Genomic DNA, 23,972 nt, shown 5'->3' with positions numbered 1-23,972 from the left:
CAAAATCACAAGAGAGGAAGCATGATATTCACTACACGTAGACATCCAAAGGCCATAAATATATATATGGAAAAAGGGGAGGAGGTTTATAATACTGAGATCAAATTTCAGCTGTCAGAGAAAAACTTTCTGAAGGAAGAGATTATATTCTAGTGCTACCTCCTGCCAGCACCATCAGCAGTTCAGAGTAAATTAAAACTCTGGGGAGCAAAAAACCGGAAATCCCTCCACTCCCATCTAAGCAGGGGCTGAAACCATGGGTTTAGATCATAATATGACCTAGAAAGCTCTGAACCTTGAGGTTTTCAAACAATATGGCTCCCAGTACAAGAGGTGATCAACAATCGTGTTAATACTAATCCCTTACATCTACATACTGCTTTACAGTTTAGAAAGTGCCCTCACTTTTCTTCTCCAACCCCTTTGGTGGTAGAATCGCAGTACTTGACTCTCACACAGCTTGTAGTTTGTAAAGTATCTTCACACACCGCCCTATTTTACAGAAGGGACCCGAGGAGGTTAATAGGGACGGTACACGGTAGGTGAGGGGCCTGGACGTCTGCAGGACCCTACTCAGTCACTCGTAGACACTTCCAACCTTCTAAAGTTCAAAGTACAACACTCCAAGGGGGAGCAGCCAGCCTCATGCAGACAGCTCTACGGCATGGAACTGCACAGTTTCAGTGAACCATCTCTGCCTCGCTCTCCCTCCCCGAACACAGGGAAACTGAGGCACCAGGTAGGAACAAAAGCCACAGCTAGAGTCACGCAAGGAGTGCTGTTAGCATGCACTTCCCTCCACCCCACCTGCACTTTGCCCAGAAGCAGCTGAATCCTGTGTTTGAGACACAGGTTCGGTCTCCAGAGAGGAAAACCCTTGCCATTGCTGCTTCCCTCTCACTATTCTCCGCCGGGCTTTCCTACCGATGGTGGTCTCTTCTTTCCAGAACCGCTCAGCAACAACCTCTCTCCAGGGCCCTTACCCATTTTCCACATCGGGCCTCCGGAGTAAAAGAATCCTCTAGCTCTGGCTCCCAACTCCTAGCCCCTCGCCCTGAGGTGTCTCTCGACCCCAAGGCATTTCTATGTCTCCCAGGGGAAGGTCCGACTTCCACCCGTGCCACCTAAACCTTAAACTCCACAAAAGAAAACCCTCCCAAAGCCTCCTCCCGTTACCCCTTCCGTCCAGGACACCCCCGAGGAGCACCCCTAAACATCAGGAGCCCCCCAAGATCTACCTGCCTCTCACCTGGGCCCTTTTAGCCACGGCCTCCTCGGAAGGGCGACCCCCAACAACCTCCTCCGGTCACGAATCCGCTAAAGGGGGAACACCCTCTTCCAGGTACCGCTTCAGGCGCCTTCAGCGCGGGCCTCAGTGGAGAACCTCCGGGCTGTTTCCTGGGCTCTGCCCAACGCCACTCCCTCCCGGGCCCCTTCCCGGAGTCTCCCTCAGCCCCAGTCCGGTCTCCCCACCGCAGACTCGGGCGGCTGTTCCCCTCCCTCACGGACGTCCCCAGCCCTCGGACTCCCCCCAGCTCCGCGTCCCCAGTGGTTTCCCAGAGCAGCGCGGCCGGGCTGCGGCACTGACTTCTCCAGCTCCAGGGCCCACCCGAGGGAGGGGGCGGCGGTGGCGGCGCGACTCCTTTGTGACAGGTCCGAGAGAGCGGTAAAGATGGACGCGAGGCCACGGCGCTGCCATTACGCGCTGGGCCCACCCCCGCTTCGTACCGCCCCTGCCCTCCCTCAGTCCCCTAGGAAACGCCCCTTCCTCTGTGGCAAGCCCTCTCCCTTACAGCCAATCATATGTCAGGGGTGGTATCACGTGATCGCCCGGCCCGACCCGCCCCCCAAGCACGAGCTGGCCAATCCCCTTGCTGAGGTGAGAATGGCCCAATCAAGTCTCTCTGGCTAGCTTTCCTGGTACCGGATTTCCATCTGTCTCCTGGGGAGGAAGAAAGGTGCGGATTGGGTTACGCTACCGGAAGCGGGGCGGAACTTTGTTGTGGCGGTGAGGAAGAGGAAGCCCTGAAGGGTCAAAAGGAATACAAAAGCAAAGGCTGTTTTCCTTCTTTTCTTTTTTTCTTTCTCTCTTTCCCTTTTTTTTTTCCCCTAAAGAGCGCGTGGCCTTAGTGGTGGCGGTTTGGGGTGGGCGCCGCCGAGGTGAGGGGGTCTAGCCTCCTGCACGCTGGTAGGTGAGTGCGGCCTGGGCCCTGGCAGAGAGACCTGGGCTCCAGCTTCTTCGCTGAGGAGATGGGGGTGGGTGGGCTACGTCTGGTGTGAGGTTTAGGGCCAAGCCCGTTCTCAGTCTGCGCACTTGCCCAGTATTCTGAGTCACCGAGGCCAGGGGCTTGCTGGGGGCCAGCCTGAGGGGAGCCGAGGAAACCCGCGGGAAGGCCTCCAAGTCGTCTGGGGGAAGGATCCCGGCCCTTTCTAGCGGTCTTGGGAGTTCGCACCTCTTACCGGATCTCTTCCACTGTTTCTGCTAAGTGGGGCCACCCAGGTTCCAAGTGAGGAGCGGGCTCTCTCCCAGGGGTCTTGGAAAGGCTCCAGGCTACTCAGGAGATGTGGGAGTGCCTGGTTGGACATGGTTGAATCACAGAGTGCAAGTGTAGGATGGGAAACACATTTATTATGTACCATGCACCTTTTGCTGTGCTCAGTGCGTTTTCTTCTGATAGATAGCAATCCACCGTGCTCGTTTCGCAAAAAAAAAAAAAAAAAAAAAGGAAACTAAGGCTGAGGGTTGGGTTGAAGGATCTTGATTGAGAGTTTGCTCACGTGAGTTGTCAATGCGCACAGGTGTAAAGGTGGCGACCTACTTGTTGATAGCAGTGGTTCTTAATCTAGTAGAAAACGAGATCTTCTGTGGCCTGTTTAAATGCAGATTCTCGGACCCTACCCCCCAGATAGTCTGACTGAGTAGGTCTGCAGTTGGGACCCAGGGAAGCCAAGTGCGGGCCTGGTGGTCAGAATTCCCAGTGCCCTCTTGTGTATACCAGCTGTGAGGTAAGATTTGTTGAATTTTCGGCTGTTTGACTTGATATCAAACAGGGACCTCATGAAATAGTTTGGAGGGCACTACTTCTGAAATCCTTGAAAAGAATCAGTGTTTATACTCCCTTTTGATAACCAGGAATTGAGCGGAGATAAAAGCAGCTTTTACAGTCTTTCAAATGGTGCATGAGAGGAGCTGTTAACAATTTATAGGGGTCTGAAAGCAGAGGCTGGCCACCTATTTTTCTCAGCTGAAGTGTTGGTGTCTTAATCCCTTACAATCAGGAAGAATTATGTCAAGACCATTTACCTGGTTAGCAGTCTTCCCTTTTACCTTCTAAGAATCTTGATGATTGGTTAGAGTTAAGCTGCTGCCTCAGAAATTGAAATCCACGTAGCTGGTAAGTGAAGTAATTAAAGTGCGTGGTTCCGCCATTCATGCCCTCATACTGTAATCGTCCCTTTTGGGCAGCTGCATTGAACAAGTTCGGTATATTCACTGTTGATCACCTTTTGAAAATGCTTCGTCTTCATTCTTAAATGTGATCTGTTTCTTTATTGTAGGATGTATTTTAAAAGTTGTTTTCTGTTTTTTTGTTTTCTGCATTTTCCTGGCAATATATCCAACTATGGATGTGTTTTTGTTGGACTTGGTGTTTGTCAGACTTCTTTTTATTCTGTAAAATTCTTGGCCATTTTATATTGCTATGCCCCATTGTTTATCTCCTTTGCTGATTTAACCCAGATCCTTTCACTTTATTGTCTATGCCTCTTACTCCTTTATTTTTCCATACTGCATCCTGGATAATGTTTTCTTCATTAATTCTCAAGTTATTTCTAATCTGTTATTACACCCTTCCATTGACATCTTAAATTCAGTTATTGTGTTTTTTAGTTCCTGAGGTTCTATTTCATCCTTTTTCAAATGTGCCATGCCATTGTTTTACAGTCTGCTGTTAATTTAGAGGCTTGGTTTTTATTTCTTTCAACGCAGTAAGCATTGTTTTATAATCTATATGTGTTAATTCCACTGTCAATTCCCTTTGAGTCTGTTTCTTTTGCTCATTATTGCTGCTGTTTTTCCTCCCAGTTCACCTTTACCTTTTTAAAAAAATTTATTTATTTTTGAGAGACAGACAGAAGCCCAAGAGGGCTCTGCACTGACGCGGGTCTCAAACTCACTAACCTAAGATCATGACCTGAGCCGAAATCACGAGTCGTACACTTAACAGACTGAGCCACCCAGGCGCCCCCACCTTTATCTTAATGGTATAGTTCTTTGGGACACTAGGTTAAGATGAAGAAGAAGTTGGTTATCCGACTCTGCACCTTTTGTGGACTCCTGGCTTTGACTTTTGTTTCTGTTGCTTCGTAAGTGCATCAGAACAGCAGTTTTCAAGGTCAAGGTCAGAGAAATCCTCAGGATGAAAACCAGTTTGAATGTTGGGTTTAATTTCTGATTTTCTTTCACCTTTCTTGGCTTTGGGCCTTTTTTTTTTTTTTTTTTTTTTTTTTTTTACTGCCTTGTTAGGTTTTCTGTTTAAGAATCATTTAAAAAATTTCTTCCAGTTTTTGTTTGTTTAATCATAGAGGTAGAGGATTGGTCTTAATTACCTAGCCCACTATTTCTGGAAATGAAAGCCCCCTTTCATGTTGATTTTGGAATGCGAAATTTGTGATTTCAGGCAATCTTAAAGATCGTCTTTCTCCATATACCTTAAACTTCCACCACTTTTCCCTATGTAGTGTCACAGCTGCTGTCAACATGAAGCTTCCTGGTACTTTTTTTTAGTCTTCCTTTTCTGAACTCCATAGTGCTTAGCTTCTGTTTATTCTCTTGTAGCATTTAACCTCATTCTTTTCCTAAAATTGCTTATGCCAACCTAATCTCTTTTACTGAATGCAACTTCTTTGTTTGCTAAGTTGTAGAGTGCCATTTCAGCACCTAGCACTCTGTGCCTTGCACACAGTAGGTCCCCTGGAAAGATTTACTTCAACAATACCACTGAATGGGTTAGTTGGCCTTGTATGGTTTGTGTAATGCAAAGTTTATCTTCCTTTGAACCCCAGGTGAAGTAGTTGGTTGGCATTTAGGAGTCACAATGTGTAAAAAATACAACTAATATTAGCGTCATACATAGTGAGGAAAGTGATTATACTCTGAGAGGCACACATGAACTAAGGAACTGATGATCAGTCAAGGGAATCAATATTTTAAGATCTCTTTTTCTTTTCAGTGCATATAGATGAATTCAAGGTAAAAGCACATATGATGAGACTATTCTTGTGCTATGAAAAGATAAATGTATACATACGTTTGCTTTAAAAGAATTTTTTTTTTATTGCATGTGTTTTTTTAGATGCCTGGACAACCAGAAGATTGTGACAAATTGCTCTTTATAATAAACATTTTAAATATGAATAAAATTGCGTATGCTGTACCCTGATTTTTAGATTCCTTTAGTCTCCTTTGCTACTGGAGTGCATTAAATAAGGCTTAATGTTAGATTGAGGATTACTTTGGTAACAGATGCTCATCTTGTTCTCTGTTAGAAGTTGTCGTGCTCTGAAGTTTTATAATGTATAGGGAAGGTCATCTTGATCTGAATTACTGTGGCTTGGTAGAAGTGACTTGTGGCCAGAAAGCTATCTATTTGGAATATAGTTGAGTTTGCCAGATGGCAAATTCCTCTTAATTGCTGTCCTGCATTTTAAAATCCCATGTGACTTGAACATCAGGGTAAAAATGTTGGAAGAGCAGGACTTAAGTATATTTACTGACGAAAGGAAAGTGGATTGGCCTATTGTTTTTGCTTCCCAAAGAGAAGCCTCAGAACACCATAACAAAGAAATCTGATTCCCCCTGGTGTATTTTTACACTACAGTCTAATGTTAGAATTAGGAAGGTGTAGTGGCCAGTGATGTAAACACTTAAGTAGTCTGCCATCACAAAATTCAATTCCATAGGAAACCAGATCTCATTAACTTGTATCATGGCACTAGCTAAATGGAATAATTTTTCAAGTCAGCAGTAGGAATTACTTTGGGGGCAGCAGCAGTGGAAGTTTTATATCTTATATAGCATGCGGTGTCACCGGGCCCATTTTGTCCCTCCAACCTGGAAATTAAATACCACAGTCTCCAGTACAAACACAGAAGTGCTATGTTTAACAGTTACTTTGGCCTGAAATGTAAGAACTTTGTGTTTTTTTGGCTGTCGAGCAAATTTGAAAACTATTTATTTATTTATAAGTGTCAGTTTGTAACTTTTAAGGTTGGACAGTGATTTTGGTATGGTTTTGGTTTTCCATGAATTGCCTATTTGAAGAACTTAATCCTTTTTAAGGTAATGCAATGTTTAGTTTGATAATTAAACTTGAATCATCTTACAGGGGAAAAAAGCAATGTGAGTAAAGGAAAGTTGACAGCATTTATTCTTTCTAAAATTAAACACTGAAGAAAACGAATATTCCTGTTGTAAATACTCTTCATTCCTACATGAATCTTTATAGTTCGGTCCCAGGCCCCTGGGCTTTGTTTGTGTTTTGTTTTTAATTATTCTAGCAAAGGGGAAAAATAAGAGACTTGTGGAAATTTAGCAGGGCAGTAGGATTTAGAAATAAAGTTTATTTTCCAGTTCTTGCCTACTTCCAGAAGGAGGTGAATGAGCTCCAGGTTCTCATCACCTTCTTTTGCAGAATAAACAACCAATGAAAATTGAACTCTTCAAAGAAAAATGCTTTGTGTGGGAAATACTTATTCTTCAGTGTAACAGCGTTTTTCAGTCAGTTGAAATTAAAGGAAAGTAGTGAGTTATTCTTTTTTTTAAAAAAATTTTTTTTTCAACGTTTATTTATTTTTGGGACAGAGAGAGACAGAGCATGAATGGGGGAGGGACAGAGAGAGAGGGAGACACAGAATCGGAAACAGGCTCCAGGCTCTGAGCCATCAGCCCAGAGCCTGACGCGGGGCTCGAACTCACGGACCGTGAGATTGTGACCTGGCTGAAGTCGGACGCTTAACCGACTGCGCCACCCAGGCGCCCCAGTAGTGAGTTATTCTTGAAGAAGATATCAATTATGTAATATAGGAAAGCGATTTAATTTTTGGTCGTGTGTTTCTGGCCACCCAAGTTTTGTGTTTGAATAGAATTCCCTGTGAGACATAGGAGCTTGAGCAAATACGTAACATCTACTTTTTTCTGTAACTCATGTGGACATTACCTTGGAATATTCATGTGAGATCATTCTTCCCTGCTTAAATTCTTGAAATCCTCTTCATGGTTGGTTTATTCAGTAAGTATTTATTATTATCTGCCTAATATATGCCAGACACTGTGCTAAGAAGCACTACGAATACAAAGAGCCGTTGGAACAGTCACAAACGGTAAAACACAGTGGGTAAGTGCTGGGGTAGTGTTAGAGTTAGAAACGGCTCGAGTAGGGGTGAATGTAGAAACAGGGAGACTAGTGGAAGGCTATTGCAGTAGCCCTTGCCGGGATGAGGCCCTGAAAAGAAGACATTAGAAAGGAAAGGACTCAGGAAGCCAGGGTGGCTCCGTCAGTTGAGCTTCTGACTCCTGATTGCGGCTCAGGTCATGGTCTTACGGTTCATGGGTTCAAGCCCGGTGTCGGGCTCTGTGCTGGGGGTGCAGAGCCTGCTTGAGATTCATTCTCCCACCCTCTGCCCCTCCCCAGCTCTCTCTTTCTCTCTCAAAATAAATAAATAAACTAAAAAAAAAGAAAGGACTCTCCTCTTGGAAAAAAAGGAAAGATGGATAAAAAAGAGGTCATTATGAGGTAGCAACACCAGACTTGGTGACTGGTGAGATGGAAGGCAGTGAGGGAAAAGGTTCATGTCCAGGTTTTCAGCCAGGGAAACTAGATTGATCCATATTTATGCCCTTCATTGTTGCCCCTTGTACTATTCATTGTAGTAATTCATTATATACACTATTATCTGGTATTAACTAGCTTAAGGGTACTAACTCTTTTAAAGTTTATTTCTTCTGTGCACCTCATAGAATCTGGCTGGACTAGTGGAAGCACAATGTCAAGTTTATTTAAATTAACCTAATAAAAGTAAAATGGAGAACCCAACTAAAGGGAAAATATAGAATTACCAAATTATATATACATGTAAGTTTTTCCTAATTTCTCTGTTTGATGTAATCCCTTTGTTCACGTGACTGATCTGTTTCTCCCCCACTCCTTGAGTACAGACAGTATTTCTCTCCTATAATCAGTCCAGAGCTTAGCATAGTGCTTTGTAGTAATGGCAGACCTTTCAAAGCATTTTTTAAGCATGTGTCAAACAGTGTGCTAAGCGCTTTGCATGAATTACCTTGTTTATCCTCACAGAAACTCTCTGTTGTGCAGGACTATTTTAATCCCCACTGGTGAGTGCAACCTGTGGATGAGGAAACCAAGACTCTGAGCACTTAAGTGACTTGCCCAGGGCATACAGCTTGTAACTGGCAGAACTGAGGTCTCTTGATTTCAGACAGAGTGTAAAGTCTTGATCGTTACCTGTGCTGCCTTGTGTAAGGAGACTGGTACAGAAGGTACTTGTTTTCTAGTGGGGAACTTCGATTAAGTTGTGGTGAAAGGTGTGTGAAGTTAAGCTTGCTTCTTGGCGGTATGTATTGACAGTGAAGTTTTGAATCCTGAAAAAATCCGAGTATTTCTGGAGAGGGAATATCCTGACCATTATCTGAATACTCAGGAGTATGGCCACTTGTTCATGAGCATTTTCTGTCCCTATCTTTGACCTCTCCTAACATAGGAAGATGACCAGTAGCCAGGAGGGCCACTGGCAAGGTTGAAGGCAAGGAGGGAATGATGGTTGAAGTGCCAGGGAATGAGGACACGTGGAAGATGTAGAAAGGCTAGAGCAATCTGTGCTTTAGTTGTATCCCTTTAATGCTCAGAAATTCATTATAATTAGGTGTGGCCACCTAGCTTTTTAAAATTTATTTTGAGACAAGGGAATATCAGGACTATCATATTAGCTTTAAAGAGCAGGCTTTTTTAAGTGTTCATTCTTTTTGACTCTGTTTTCAGGAAACCATCCCATCGAGAGCGGTAGTTTCTCTGTCAAATTCTGAAGCCATTGTCTTTAAATTTCCCTTTTTCAACGTGCTGCTTCATTTTCAACGTGCTGCTTCATCTTTCAGTTTTGGTAACCATCTCCGATTCCTGGTTTTGTCCTTGTGGTGTGAAAGATGGTGAATGGCACAGACTCAACCCTTTGGGTAGAAGTTGAATTCTAACACTTGAGTGAAAAAAGATTGATGAGAAAGAGAATAAGGATTTCTTGGAATCCTATAAGTTTGTCTTTTCCCCAGAGTGAAGTGTTGGAAGATTCTCTAGTTTCTGTTTCAAATTCAAATCTTTTAACACATGTATCTTGAAGGCTTTGTCCCTTGAGTTCAGGGATCTTGGTTAAAGTTTAAGTGAAGACAGGTTCTCCTTTTCCAAAAATGCAACAAGCTGTGAAAATTAATGATTTTACTTTCTTAATTTTGATTTATAAGAATAAATCTTAGAGACTGAACTCTCATTTAGATGGAACCATTTGCGAGTCTAGGTTTTGTTTTGTTTTGTTTTGTTTTTGCCTATTGGAACACTTTTTTTCAGTATTAATATGTTATTTTCTTTCCTTTTTTAAAACGTACAATGAGAGTGGAGAGATGCATTCAGTAGGAATGCCAGGGCATTGCCACATCCTAATATTTATTTCCCAGGTTGAAATCCTATGCAATCTGATAAGCTTACTGCTTTGAGAAACTATTATTTTTCTCTGCTTCATAAGATTAAAAGAACTAGGGATGTTTGGTCCAGAAAAGTGACAGATTAGCAGGACCGTGGGAGTTGTCCTCAAACAGTGGAAGCATTGTCATGTTGTAAATAGGATTTGGCTCCTTTTCTGTAGTCCCAGTGGATTAAACCTGAGTGTGGAATTTATAGGGAGACAGATTGCAGTTTGGTTTAAGGAAGAACTATCCTACCAGTCAAATCTACTCAGAGAGGGAGTCAGCTGCCTGGGAATGAGTGCATTGGTCCCTGTTGAAGTTTTAGAGTGTGGGTTGGATGAAAATCTCCTGGGTATGTATGGTGGATTTGTATGTTGGATGGAGAATCCTGTTCGGTGTGACATAAGGACCGGAGCCACTCTGAATTATTTACCAGGAAATAAGGGTGAGGTGAAGAAACCAGGTGGCCAATTTAGGGTCAGAGAGGAGAGCTGCAGCCATCAAATAGGATAAGAAAGGGGGGACATCGAGAATCCAGTGTATCTCTCCCATTCATTAGAGTCCTAATTTAAGACATTTAAGAATATGTCGGCTCATGTTTCCTAAGATGTTATTCTGCAGAACTTGAGAAACTTTTGGCATGGTCAACAGAGACTGAATAATTCTGTGTCTGTAACAGTCCTTTGGCTGGAGACATTGAGGGTAAATCACAAGTGTGCAGGTTGTGGGTTTTAGGTGGGAACAGTAGCTTCTGCCAATTGATTTGGTTTTCTTTCTAGTAAATTTCAAAATTCTCTCTCATGGTTGTTACATTGAACTAAAGTTCAGCTACAGTAGGATTTAGGCTGAAACTGGTCTCTTGTTAAGAATGTTTGGATTTGTTTTCTTACCTTCCATTTTCATCTTTATTAAAATATTTACATGAACAGTTTCAGCCTGGAATTTGGTATAGGAAGAACGCTGAAATTGACATGTCCTTCTTTTTAACCAGGATCCCAGGTTTCTGGGGAAGGGGATGGTGAAGTGGGTAAGAGTATGAATTTTTGATGTCAAGCCAGTTCTACCATTCACCACCTTTTATCACCTTGGACGAGTGACCTGACTTCCCTGGGCTTCCATTTCTTCATCTATGAGGAGAGAGTATTTCTCACAGGGTCAATGGAAGCATAAATGAGATAATATACATAAAAATGTATTTGGTGCATGGTAAGAGCTCAATAAATGGCAGCTTCTTTATTTTTGTGCTATCAGTAGAGACTTACATTTGTTATTCAGGATCATCTTGGAATGGACATTGAGTTGATGTCTTAGTAGTGCAGAATATCTGCTTCCTTGTTAGGGTGTAATTCTGTGAATAATACAACATGTCTGAGTAGAGAGTTAATTCCACGGTTCTTCAGAAAGAAAGAAAGAAAGAAAGAAAGAAAGAAAGAAAGAAAGAAAGAAAGAAAGAAAGACAGAGAGAGAGAGAGAGAGAGAGAGAGAGAGAGAAAGAAAGAAAGAAAGAAAGAAACTAGCAAAGAAAAGCAGAAAGGCTTAAAAGGAATAATGCACACTCCTCTATATTTCTTTGTCTCTTCCTTCCGAAGAGAGGCTCAGGTAGAGGTATATGGATTTGGGATTTGGGAATCTTGTACATCAAGATATTCATAAAGTGGGCGAGGTCATTGTGGGAGTGAGAAAAGGGAAGGATTGAAGATAGACTCTTTAGGGGCATAGATCTGTAGTTTACAGGAAGGAAGGTCAGGAAAGACCTGAACCCCACTCAGTGTGGGTGCACAGCACATTAAACCTGAAGTTAGGAGATCTGGGTTCTCGTCTCGCTTTCTCCATTTGGGGCTTGTGTGCCTCTAGGCACATCCCTTCCCTGTTGTACAAACTAGACTTTGTTTCCAGGGCTCCTTGAATACCTGAGTTTCTCCATTCTGAACCTACTTGGAAACAATAACGCAAATGGAGGTAGTGGAATGTCCCTGAAACAGGTATTTCAAGAAGGAACAATGTCAGATGTCACCGAAATAAAAGAGGTTGAAAACTGGGGGAATAGTTAGGGTGCCCAGGAAGCCAATTGGTTTAGATTAGAGGGACCAAGAAATATCTGCAGTGTAAGACTTCCGTGTAATTACAGCAGGTAATAAGAATTAGTCCAGGTCCTCTCGCTGACTTCGTAGATAACATAAATGTAAATAAAACTGCCTGATACAGTAGGAAAAATGTAATCATGTGCTTACATCAGTGATCTATAATCTGTTGCTAGGTGAGACAGAGCTAAATCTCCTTGTTTCACCTTAGAATTTAAATTGCGGTTCTCACTTGAAATGTTTCATATGTTTTTTGTAGACCAGTTGTTCCATTATGGATGGAGGGGATGATGGTAATCTTGTTATCAAAAAGAGGTTTGTGTCCGAGGCAGAACTAGATGAACGGCGCAAAAGGAGGCAAGAAGAATGGGAGAAAGTTCGAAAACCTGAAGATCCAGAAGGTATGTGGGCTTACAGTTTGGTATTCAGCGTGACGATCTCTAATCTTCACAGCAGCCCTCAGAGGAGGCACTAACGTCCTCACTTTAGAGTAGGGGGATTGAGACTCAGAGTGGGGCAGGAGCCAGTGCAAGGCCCCCGTGGTGGGAGCAGAAGCACAGTATGCATTGTCCATGCCACCATCCTGCCTTCTAGAAGATTCTGCAAGTCTGTTCCATCTTTACAGGGGGATGCAAGATCTGAACGACTGAGAATGCTTCCGCTCTGTGGGGGTTGGGCTGGCCCCTCTTCCAGTTAACTGTCTCGGCCGTGGGTCCTCTTGCCGTTGGTGGTTGCCTTTGAGAACTGCCGGCCCCTCTCTCAGGTCCTGAGGGAAGCTGTGGACTTTGTGCTATTTTTGTGTTATCCTTGCCCTCAGATCATGCAGAGACTTGACTTTATCTTTGAAATCCTTTGTGATTCCAAAATAATGTGAACAATTCTAAAGTATGTACCTTTTCTCCCCCCTCTTTTTCTTTCCCTCCCCCTTTCTTTCAGAATGTCCAGAGGAGGTTTATGACCCTCGGTCTCTGTATGAAAGGCTACAGGAACAGAAAGACAGGAAGCAGCAGGAGTATGAGGAGCAGTTCAAATTCAGTAAGCTTCAGAAACAGTCCAGCGCACTCCGCACAGCCTTTTGGTGCACTTTTGCCTCATGCAGCACTTTGCATGACTAGCCACGGAACTGTCTTGATTATCCAGTCTCTAGATGTTCATTTGGTGGAAAAGAGATAGCTTGCTGCCTTCCAGACCACATTGAACATTTTTATTTTGAGCTCAAGATACCCATTTTAATTCTGTGCTAATGTCTAGTAATGGAAGAAATGCCTTGATTTTATGCTGTGTTCCCTCTCCAGAAGCCGAGGTGTTTACAGATTCTTTCTTCTAATCCTCTAAAGGATCTGCTGCTTATTAAAAATAAGGAGAAGGAAAAATCTTATTAGACTCTGTTTTCCCTTTAGCCTGCTAAGTGTTCCTTGTTCAATTATTTCCTCAGAAAACATGGTAAGAGGCTTAGATGAAGATGAGACTAACTTCCTCGACGAGGTTTCCCGGCAGCAGGAACTACTAGAAAAGCAACGAAGAGAAGAAGAACTGAAAGAACTGAAGGAATACAGAATATCCTTTGTACCTTGAGACAGAGCTGTATGGTGTCCGTTTCCTCGTCAACGTCTGTGGATTTAAGTTTCTTCACAAATAGAATGAGAATAAGGTTTTCTACCTCGTGACCTCTGAGTTCCCTTTCAACACTGACATTCCTGTGACTGAATAACTGGCAGTGATTTATGGAGTTAGGTCGCATGCAAGAGTCTGTTGCAATCAAAAGTCCAGATCCTTTAGGATTAACTAAAGGCCTAAATCCTAATAGTCAGTACCAGGGTATTTTTGCCTTGTGGGATTAGACTCTGAAACAGATGGGCGATGCAGTAAACTCATCCAGGGGAGAAATTGGCTTCTGAGTTTCAAAAGGAAATGTTTAGCGACTCTCCTGTGTCCTCCTTAAGATCTTCCCTAGAGGTGTAGCCTGTTCTGTTTCCACAGAGGGGAAAACCGAGAAGACAACAAAGATGACCTCGCTTTGGCTCAGTGTTGCCTTTTTGTCATCCCCTGCATGTGTCAATAGGCATCCCACGTGTAACTTGGCTGAGTCAGAATTCTCAGTTCTGTGCCTGACCACCCCTACCCTCCACTCCTCACACTGCCCTCGCCCCCCGATCTCTTCTTTTTCTGCTCTTTCAGATCTCCGTAACGGTGCTTCCGTGCCCGCATGGGCCTGGCCCAAAAACTGTTTCCAAAATGGACTCCACCTCTGTGCAGTTCGACTCTCTGTGCTTCTCAGGACCACTGTGACCACCAAATTAGTCTCTGCTTCTGCTTTCATCCGCAACAATCCATTCTCACTTTGGTCAAAAGGAACATTTAAAAACATACATGAAATCTTGTCACTTTCCTATTTGAAACACTAGTGGCTTCCTGTGGCCTTTAGGCTTAAAAGTCTGCGTTCTTACCAGGCCCTGCATGATTTAGGCCAACCCATCTTCCTGTCGCGTCTTGAACTGCTTCCTCGTGTTCACTACACTCCAGCCTGCTGGCCTCCTTTATGTTCCTCTCAGGCTGAGCTTTGTGATTCCATTTCAAGGCCTTTGTGTTTGTTGTTTTTCAGCCTGGAATGTTCTGTCTTCAGATTTTACAAGGCTGGCATTTCACGGCACTTGGGTCTCAGCTCTCGTCCCCCTCATAGAGACCCTCTTCCCTCCGCACCCCCTCTAAAATTTCACCGAAGCACATCAGTGTGTATGATGTCACTTTTTAACAGTAATTCTCGTAAGAAAATTAAGAAAATCTTAATTTAATTTGCTTCTTAGTTTCTGTGCCTCTTTTACTGCTGGAATATAAAGATCCATAAGAATAAAGATTTGGTCACCACTGATTTCCCTGGTTCCTGGCATGTAGGTTCTCAGTGTATGTGTGAACAAATTAATGAATGACTCACAGGAGAGCCACCCTAGCTTTTTTCCTATGAGAAGACTTATTTCAATATTTCAAGCTTATAAATTGAATAACCCCATTGGTGTGATGGAGCAGGCTTTACCTCTAAAGTTTGTGATACGGCTGCGTGTATGTGCTAGTTGGTTTTTTTTGCAGGGAATGTGCAGTAGGTTCCGTTAAAGAGCTGTGTAGGAGCAAATGTGGACTGATTCCCAGGGATTTGGCTGAAATCAAGGTGACTGACAACAATTGAGATAAGGTGGCGGCTTGGTGCTGTGAAACCCACTGTGAACTGGTGATGAGAGCCCTGGCTTCCAGTCCCGGTTTTCCTAGTGGGATTCTGGTGTAACATTTAAGATCGGAGATGATGGAGAGTCACACCTCAATCCCAACTGTAGGATTGAAGCTGGCTCTTCTGGCGCTCCCCTCCTCCACTGCCTTCCCTGGCAACTCCAGAAGAATACTGCGCATGTTTGTAGAGATGGGCAGATGTGGTACATACTGCATTGTGTCACGCACCAGCCTTTTTTCCTCTAAGGAAATACATCAGTTACAGTGATCATTAGAATTATGTCTTGTTTTATGTGCTTAATTTGGCAGGCTAGCAAATAAGACATAGAACATCTCCCAAGGCAACATTCTGGAGCGTGGTGTTGGTTTGGCATGAGTGTGCAAAGCCTTCCAGTTTTCAGTTCAAAGGAAAGAATGAACAGGGCAGCAGTAAGGCAAAAAGAAACTTTCCTGCCCTGCTAACATTACAGGACAACACTGGAGAGGCCCCACGGGTAGTGGCTTTTGTTGGAAACTTGGTAAGTTCCAACTGTCTAGAAAAACCCTAGAAAAGCAAGCCTTCCAACCCACTGATCTGTAATGCACGGATCCCTGGCATGCATGCAGCCAGAGACATGTTGAAATAGGAACTGAAGGATTAGACATTTGTTTATTGAAGCTCTAAGTCAGGAGCAGATTCTTGACTTTGCTTGATTGTTATAATAGGAGACATTTTATAATGTGATACTTGTAAAGATGATAAACTGTGGTTTGTGCCATATAAACAATAGAACTTTTGTTTTCTTCAGATTAAACCAGTATTTAGCGATATTATATGTGTTAAAAAGCATGTAATTAAAAAAAAATGCCTCATCTAATGAATTCCTTGAGATTTTTGAGGTGTGCTTGGGTATATAGAGCATTCTAGGGAGAGAGGAACTTAAGAGGAAAAATGGCTTATGCTTTGGCTCTGGATCAAAAGTAATATTATTCTCTACCCCCCCCCCCCAAAAAAAAAAAGGTTGCAGGGTTTTTTTTCACCTATTGATTTTTAAAATTTTTTTATTTTAGAGAGAAAGAGCATGAGCTGGGGAGAGGGACTGAGGGGGAGAGAGAGAATCCCAAATAGGTTCCACGCTCAGCTTGGAGGCCCATGTGGGGCTCAGTCCTGTGATCATGAGTGAGATCATGACCTGAACCGAAATCAAGAGTTGGACACTCAAACCGACTGAGCTACCCAGGCGCCCCAGTTTTTCTTCACTTTAAAGGAATAAAAATATTCCTTTTTATTCCAAAAAAATGAAGTGTTGTTTTTTGTCTGTGTCCTAGTATTATAAATATGTGTGTTTTGTTAAGTTTTTCCATTTTTATTTTTCAATATTAAGAGTTTTCTCTTAAGAGTTTATCCCTTGGTGCCTGGGTGGCTCAGTCAGTGGAGCATCCGACTTCGGCTCAGGTCATGATCTCACGGTCCGTGCGTTCAAGCCCCGCGTCGGACTTTGTGCTGACAGCTTAGAGCCTGGAGCCTGCTTCAAATTCTGTGTCTCCCTCTTTGCTTGTCCCACTCACACACTGTCTGTCTCTCTCTCTTTCTCTCTCTGTCTCTCAAAAGAATTTATCCCTTAATGAAGGAGTTGCAGGTAAAAATCATCATGCTGGTGGTTTTTGGCATTTGGTACTAGAAAGATGAAATCTGATTCTTTTTTATTCTAAAAGGCCAAACACATAATATTAACATACAATCAGTTTCCATGTTGACTTTGAAACCCTTAAATTGATGAAACTCAGGATAGTAAGAGTGTTCTGTGTAATCTCCATTGAACACTGCAAATATTTAAGGTAACTGGTGCTTGTAAGAAAGAGTGAGTGCCTGAAGAGTGATCAGAATTAGAATTTCCTTATTTCTGATACCCAGTTTTCTCCAGGATTCAAAGGCCATATACATATACCCCCTCTGCTTTGGGCTGATATTACCTGCTTCTTAGATGTTTTGGTCACTAGGTGTCACTATTGTTCCGTTAAGGCATCGCTGCCTCTTAAAGAATTGCACCAAGTCCAACGCAAATCTGTTGCTAATGGTTTGTGAGAGTGTGAAAGGGAAGGACGGGGAGGGGCTGGCGGAGAGAACAGAAGAAAGTGCCAAAGCTTAACAGCCAGAGATTGAGGTCAAGCCTGCAAGAAGTGATGTTACAAGTGAACTGGTTGTGCTTTTAAAGACGTTTTGGTTCTTGTGTTGCATGTGCACTGGGTAAAATCACCTTGAAGAGAGTATTTAAGACAGTTTCCTGGGCCTCTGGAGGTCCTTATTCAGTAGGTTTGGGACAGGGGAGGGACTCTTGTATTTTAACGAGGCTTAAGGTGATATGATGTTGTCTTGCACCAGCAGAGTAGGAGTTAGTCTCTGTGATGTCCAAGATTGAATGCCATTGGTGATAGGACATTCTGCAAGATTTGATTTTACCCTTGGGGGAAGAAAGCAAATATTTAAAAATTTGGGGGGAAGCCACGTTTTTTTTCTGTTGCATTTATATTAAGATTTTTGTTTTTGCCAGCAAGCATGATGTTGGCCATATCTTTAGGGAGGTTTTCAGACTGTAACTCAGATTTTCACTGAGAGAGGGAAAAAGTTTGCTTCTGTATATTAAATTGGGTCTTCTCCCTCTGTGGTCACCTTCAATCTCTCTTTAAATCAGCTGGATATTCCTGGCAGAAAAAGTGGAGAGGACATTATTTTGAATATAAGTAGGCCAAACATTACATGGCAGAGCTGAAGTCCTAGTGGATTATGCGAGTCTGGCTTCTCTTGATTTACCACTGTCCTGCCATTACTCTTTTTTTTGCTTAGTTTGACCCTTAACCTACAACACAGTAATCTCAACAAAGTTGGACTTTCTCCAGAAAACAAGAAGGAAGTGGAGAAGAAAGTGGCTGTGAAATCCATAGAAACCAAGAACAAGTTCTCCCAGGCGAAGCTGTTGGCAGGAGCTGTGAAACATAAGAGGTCAGCCAGCACTCACACAACTGAAATGTCCCTCTGTGTACTCTGAAATGCCACTGGTAATGGTAGCCTGAGCAAATACTTCAGCGGAAGTCTTGGTGATGTTTCTTTAGTAGCCTTACCTCTCTCTCCCCCTCCAGATTTGGTGTCTTCTGTAGCCTTTGACCCTTGTCTCTCGGACTGTTCATTCAACAGAACGCTAGCTACTCTTCATTGGGCACCTGTCATGTGCCAGGCATTGTGTTAAGTGCTTTCCAGGAATGATCTCTTTACACAAGTCTATGAAGTACAAGTTTGATGGGTTGAGAACATTTGTCCAAGGTTACAGAGTAACAGAGGTATGGAGTTCAATATTTGGGCCTCTATTTCTAGGCAAATGAGGGAGCGAGTTCTGTGAAAAGATTTGGGTAGGGTGTAATGAGAGCAGGGGCGAGGAAACACATAACTCACTGGAGAGGGCATGTGAGTTCAGGTTGGGGAAGGTAGGGAAAGCATTAGAGGGAGATATTGATTATATAGAACAAGTAGGGCTTTGGCGGACGAGGGAGAGGAGAAATTTCGGGCAGCGGGAGTAGCTGCTGCAAAGGTACCGTGGCCTTTGAGACCCTGGAAGCTGTGACCGCATGATAGACCTGGCTGGGGTTCTGATGTGGGGTGGCAGCACTGCCTGGAGGTTTTGATAAGTTCTGTCTTACGTTTGCTCCTCCCTTTCTAAATCTTGAAATGGCACCAGTGATTAAATCCGGTCATTTCAGTTTGACCAACCATACCATGGGCGAAATAATGTTAAGTTCAAATGCAGTCTGTTAGGGAAATCAGTAAGGCAACCAGCCACATGTTTTTAAGGGAGCGCATTGATGCACTCTTGTGGTTTGGTGCACCATCTATCTGCTGCAGATGTTCCTAGGACATGGCTTACGTCTAAAAATGTCGTCGTGGTTTAGCGGTGGAGGGGAGGAGTAGCAGTAACCTGAAAAGGGCCAATTACCTGAGCCATTAATTATTCCTTTCATGTTTTCACTTAAGCTTTCGTGCCTTGCCCAGTGTCTTTCAGGATTTGGCCCTGGGTCAGTTTTACTGGACTTCACCAAGAAAGGGCTCTCTAGGTGGGCAGTTAGATACCTCTCAGCAGCGTCTTGCTGCTAGCAGAATGGATGTTACAACCATCTCTTTTCCTTAGTCCTTAGATCACCTTTTATTAGATCATCGATTATTATTGTTTTTTTGTGGCAAGGTGATAAATTAGTCTCCTGGGACAGGAGTTCCTAATCTACCCAGCCCTGGGTTTATTAGAATCACCTGGGAGTTTGTTAATGTGGCTTCTAGGCCTTTCATTAATTCTGGTTCATTAAGTTTGAAGTGAGGTCTGGGAGTCTGATTTTCAAAGTTCCGCAGGTGATTCGGATGCTTGTGAAAGTCTGGTGCCTGGTTCGTGCCTCGAACATAATCAACAAAATTGAGTCCACCTCTGTGCTCCCTGTCCATTGCTTTTCTGCCTTGCTGCTCTCACACCACGTTCCCAAGTCTGGTTTATCATATTTTTGCCTTTCTTTACTTTTAGTAGTTTCTGCGTGTGGGGGGGAGGGGGTTGTTCGTGTTTGTTTTTGTTTTGGCTACCTATATACGTATTCATAAACAGTGTAATAGCTTGCTTGTATTTGAACTTTATAAAAACAATTTCATTCTGTATGTGATCTTCTGTAAATTTGGTTTTTCACTCCAATTGTTTCTGTGATTGAAACAGTTTTGTGTGTGTTCATGTATATATAGCTGTAATTCATTCATTTCCACTGTCATATAATAGTGCTTTATGAGATACTAAAATGTGTCCATTCTCTTGTGGATGCATGCTTGAACTATAATAAATGGTGCTGATAGGTCCAGGACGTGCTCTATTATGTATGTGCATATGTTTCTCCAGAGCTGTGCCGGTCAGTGTGGTAGCCACTTGGCCACCTGTGACTATCAAAATCTGAATTAATTGAAACTAAAATCTTCAGGGTGCCTGGGTGACTCAGTTGATTGAGGGTCTGACTTCAGTTCAGGTCATGATCTCACAGTTCACAGGTTCGAGCCACGCATCGGGCTCTGTGCTGGCAGCTCAGAGCCTGGAGCCTGCTTCGGATTCTGTGTCTCCCCCTCTCTCTGCCCCTTCCCTGCTCATGTTCTGTCTCTCTCAAAAATAAACATTAAAAAAAAAAAAAAAACCCTAAAATTTTCAATCCAGTTCCTTAGTCACACTAGTCACATTTCAAGTGTTAAATAGCCACAAGTGGCTAACTGCCGCCCTACCGGACAGCACAGATCAGTGATGTGGTGATTTTGTGAAATAGTGTTTCCTTGCTGTCTTAATTTGCATTTCCAGTTCACATATAGTTGACGTATTTCATATGTTGATTTGCCATTCAGGTGTCCTCTTCTGTGGTAGGTCCGTTCAAATATTTTGCCATTTTTCTACTGGGTTATTTGTATTTATCTTAATGATTTGTAGATGTGTTTTGTTTGTTTTTAAATATAGTCCTGACATTTCCCTACCCCCCCAACCCCCAGTTTACAGCTTTTCTTTTTACTCTCATTAATTAATTTTAAGGTTTTTAAATTCTAAGGCAGACACATAATATTATATTAATTTCAGGTATGCAGCATTATGATTTGATATATGTATATATTGTGAAATTATCACAATAAGACTAATTAACATCCATCACCATACATATTTACACATTTTATTTTACTTGTGATGAAAACTTCTAAGACCTACTCTTAGCAACTTGTAAATGTACACAGTACAGTGTTATTAACTATAGTCACCCTGCTACACATTACAACACCATGACTTTTAACTGGAAGTTTATACCTTTTGAAGATAGTTTTTTTTTTAAAGTTTATTTAGTTTACACAGAGAGAGAGAGAAAGCAAGCAAAGGAGGGGCAGAGAGAGAGAGAAAATGTATCCTAAGCAGGTTCCACACCAACAGCACAGAGCCCAGCAAGGAGTTCAAACTCCCCAAACATGAGATCAGGACCTGAACCGAAACCAAGAGTTGGATGCTTAACTGACTGAGCCACCCAGGTGCCCCTGAAATCAGTTTTTTTTTTTGGAAGGTATGAGCTAGGGATCCCTTTTCAATTTTATTCTTCAAGTGAGTAGCTAATTTTCTGGCAACGTTTACTAAACACTACTCTCTTTCCCCAGTGATCTTCAGTGTTACTCTCTGTCTTATAACAAGTTTCCAAACATATATGGCTTTGTTTGGGAGTTTTCTCTCTCTCTCTCTCTCTCTCTCTCTCTCTCTCTCTCTCTCTCTCTCTTTTTTCTTTTTCTTTTTTCTGTTCCTTGGATCTATAGGACCAGTACCACTCTGTGTACTTATTGTAGCTTTATAAATAACTTTGATATCTGGTAAGGCAAGTCCCCTTATACTTTTCTCAGGGGTATTTTGTCTATTGTTGGCCACTTTGTTCTTGCATATAAATTTTAGTTAGATTTAAATTTTATTTTTTTAATCTAAGTTTATTTTTATTTATTTTGAGAGAAAAAGAGAGTGTGTGAGCAAGCAGGGGAGGGGCAGAGTGAAAGGGAGACAGAATCTCAAGCCAGGCTCTGTGCTGTCAGCTCAGAGTAATTCATTCATTTTCACTGTTGTATAATGGTGCTTGATGCAGGGCTCAAACTCTTGAACCCATGAGGTCATCACCTGAGCCGAAGAGTCAGCTGTTTAACCAACTGAGCCACACCTAGATCTAGGCACACCTAGATTTAAATTTTCGATTAAGTTCTTCAAGTTTATTGGAATCTATTAAATGGTTTGATAAATTTATGGAGGAAACAGATCTTTATGGATATGAGTCTTTCTACACATGGTATATATACATTTATTTGTTTCCTCTAATGTTCTTCAATAAAGTCTTAAAGTTATCTTTCAAAAGGTAACGGTTGTGCATATATTTTATTAGATTATTCTTAGGCGTTTTATAATTTTTTTGTTGCTGGTTTGTAAAAGTGCAGCCAATTTGGAGTATTTATATCTGGTCACTCAGCTCTTATTAACCTTAACAATAACTCTTTAATAACTCTTAGTAACTTTAAATTTTTATTTATTTATTTTTATTTTTTAAATGTTTTTGAGAGGGAGAGAACATGTGCGTGTGAGCTCACAAGTGGGGTGGGGGGGGGAGGGGCGGGGACAGAGGATCCAAAGCGGTCTCCTATGCTGAGAACAGAGAGCCCGATAAGGGGCTCAAACTCTCCAACCATGAGATCATGTCCTAAGCCAAAGTCTGATGCTTAACCAGTTGAGCCACTGAGGTGCCCCTATTCATTTATTTTTTTCATTGATATTTTAAAATGTTTGTTTATTTTGAGAAGGAGAGCACATGAGCAGGGGAGGGACAGAGAGAGAATCCTAAGCAGGCTCCACACTCTGTCAGCACAGGGCCCAATTCGGGGTTATTTATTTATTTATTTATTTTTTTGAGACCGCACACAAGTAGGGGAGAGGGGGAGAGGGAGAAGCAGAAGGCCAAGCCGGTGCCACGCTCGACACAGAGCCCAATGCGGGACTCGATCTCACAACTGTGAGATCATGACCTGAGCCAAAATCAAGAGTCAGATGCTCAACGGACTGAGTCACGCAAGTGCCCCAGTGTTTTTTTGTTTTTCTGATTGCTGTGGTATCTGTAATTGTGTCCTTTTTCATCCCATATATTGATGGCTTGTATTTTTATTCTTATTTTGGCTGGTTTCTTAATTTCTCCTACCTTCTTTCTCTGGGGTATTCTTTACTTCAAGTTTATTCTTTTATAATTTCTGTTATAAATGAGTGTCAGATACCTAGCTAATTAATTTTCAGCTTTTCTTTTTAGTTATAGGCACCTGAAAGTGTAATTCTTCCTCAGCTTTCACTGTATACGATTTTGTATTTCCAACTATTTTTAAATATCCATTATGACTTCTTCTTTGACTTCTGAATTAGAAACATTTTTTAAAGTTTCCAAACATATTCAGGTAACTCAACTATATTTCACAGGACTAAGATGAAGCTCTCCCCCTACCCCCACATTTTAACACCTTATCAGTGGTATCTTAGAATCTATGACATACAATATTTATCTTTTGTTGTTGATATCTGTCTTAATTACATCGTGGTTTATATGTGCTAATTCTTTTGAAATTCCTTTAGACTTGCTTTGTGACCTACTCCTAAGGTTAATTTTTACAAATGTTCTGAGTGAGCTTGAGGAGAATCTGTTTGTTTATTTATTTTTTTGTAAATTTCTGGGTTCTATGTAGGTACCACCAAATAAGCAGGTTAATTGTATTGTTTATATCTTCTGTCTCTTTACATATTTGTCTGCTTGCTCTGTCAGTACTTAAGTATTTTGAAATCTCCCACTATAATGATGATTTCTTGATTTTTCTTCAGAGTTCTGTTGAATATCTATTTTAAACTCTTTAATTAGAAGCATACAGGTGCAGAATTGTTATTTGTTCATAATGAATTAAACTTTGTTTCATTATAAACTTTACCTCTTGTAATGTTTTTGGTGTTAAAGTCTGTTTTCCTAATACTGTGCCGGGCAGCTCAGCCTTCTTTGGGTTTGGCCTTAGTGACTCTTGCTACTCTTTTGCTTTCAATCTTTCTGGGTCTTGTTTGTTTTTGTTTACTTTTGTTAAATCTTTTGGATTGTCTCATAAATATCTGATTTTAAATGGAGTATGTTCATCTGTTTTTACAGGTAGGCTTGGATTTGTTGGGATTTTTGACACAGTTTCTGCTGTCTTAATGTTGCTTGTCTTTTTACTTAAAAGATATTTTTCCTTGTATTTTTAAAAAAATTAATTATGATTTTAAAAACTTTTGTTTATTCGTTTTCTTTCTACTGGTTTGGATTCATGCGGTGTTTCTGTTCTTTTGGTGGCTAACCTTGCAACTTACTAGGAGTAC

At 42.0% G+C, this 23,972-nt stretch overlaps 2 protein-coding genes across 8 annotated transcripts in view; one reads left to right on the top strand and one right to left on the bottom strand.

Moving 5' to 3' along the window:
• RSPRY1 (ring finger and SPRY domain containing 1) overlaps nt 1–1,726 on the bottom strand; it is a 44,473-nt gene extending 42,747 nt beyond the window's left edge. Inside the window, exon 1 of one of the 2 annotated variants that reach the window (XM_007090207.3) lies at nt 1,250–1,726. The gene's annotated coding sequence lies outside the window, so the exon portion shown is untranslated. The remainder of the gene's footprint in view (nt 1–1,249) is intronic. The other variant, XM_007090209.3, reaches the window with a different exon arrangement.
• Nucleotides 1,702–23,972, top strand: part of PSME3IP1 (proteasome activator subunit 3 interacting protein 1) — a 31,553-nt gene continuing 9,282 nt past the window's right edge. Inside the window, exons 1-5 of one of the 6 annotated variants that reach the window (XM_042968738.1) lie at nt 1,702–1,879; nt 12,089–12,230; nt 12,766–12,864; nt 13,265–13,386; nt 17,895–18,028. In XM_042968738.1, the coding sequence (XP_042824672.1) occupies nt 12,104–12,230; nt 12,766–12,864; nt 13,265–13,386; nt 17,895–18,028 (482 nt within the window). In that variant the 5' untranslated portion in view covers nt 1,702–1,879; nt 12,089–12,103. The other 5 variants (XM_007090205.3, XM_007090204.3, XM_007090200.3 and 2 more) reach the window with 5 other exon arrangements.

Source organism: Panthera tigris, chromosome E2 (genome assembly GCF_018350195.1).
Source record: "Panthera tigris isolate Pti1 chromosome E2, P.tigris_Pti1_mat1.1, whole genome shotgun sequence".
NCBI classification, from domain to species: domain Eukaryota; kingdom Metazoa; phylum Chordata; class Mammalia; order Carnivora; family Felidae; genus Panthera; species Panthera tigris.
The sequence above is the reverse complement of the archived record's forward strand: the minus strand, read 5'-3'. Positions and strand labels throughout refer to the sequence as shown.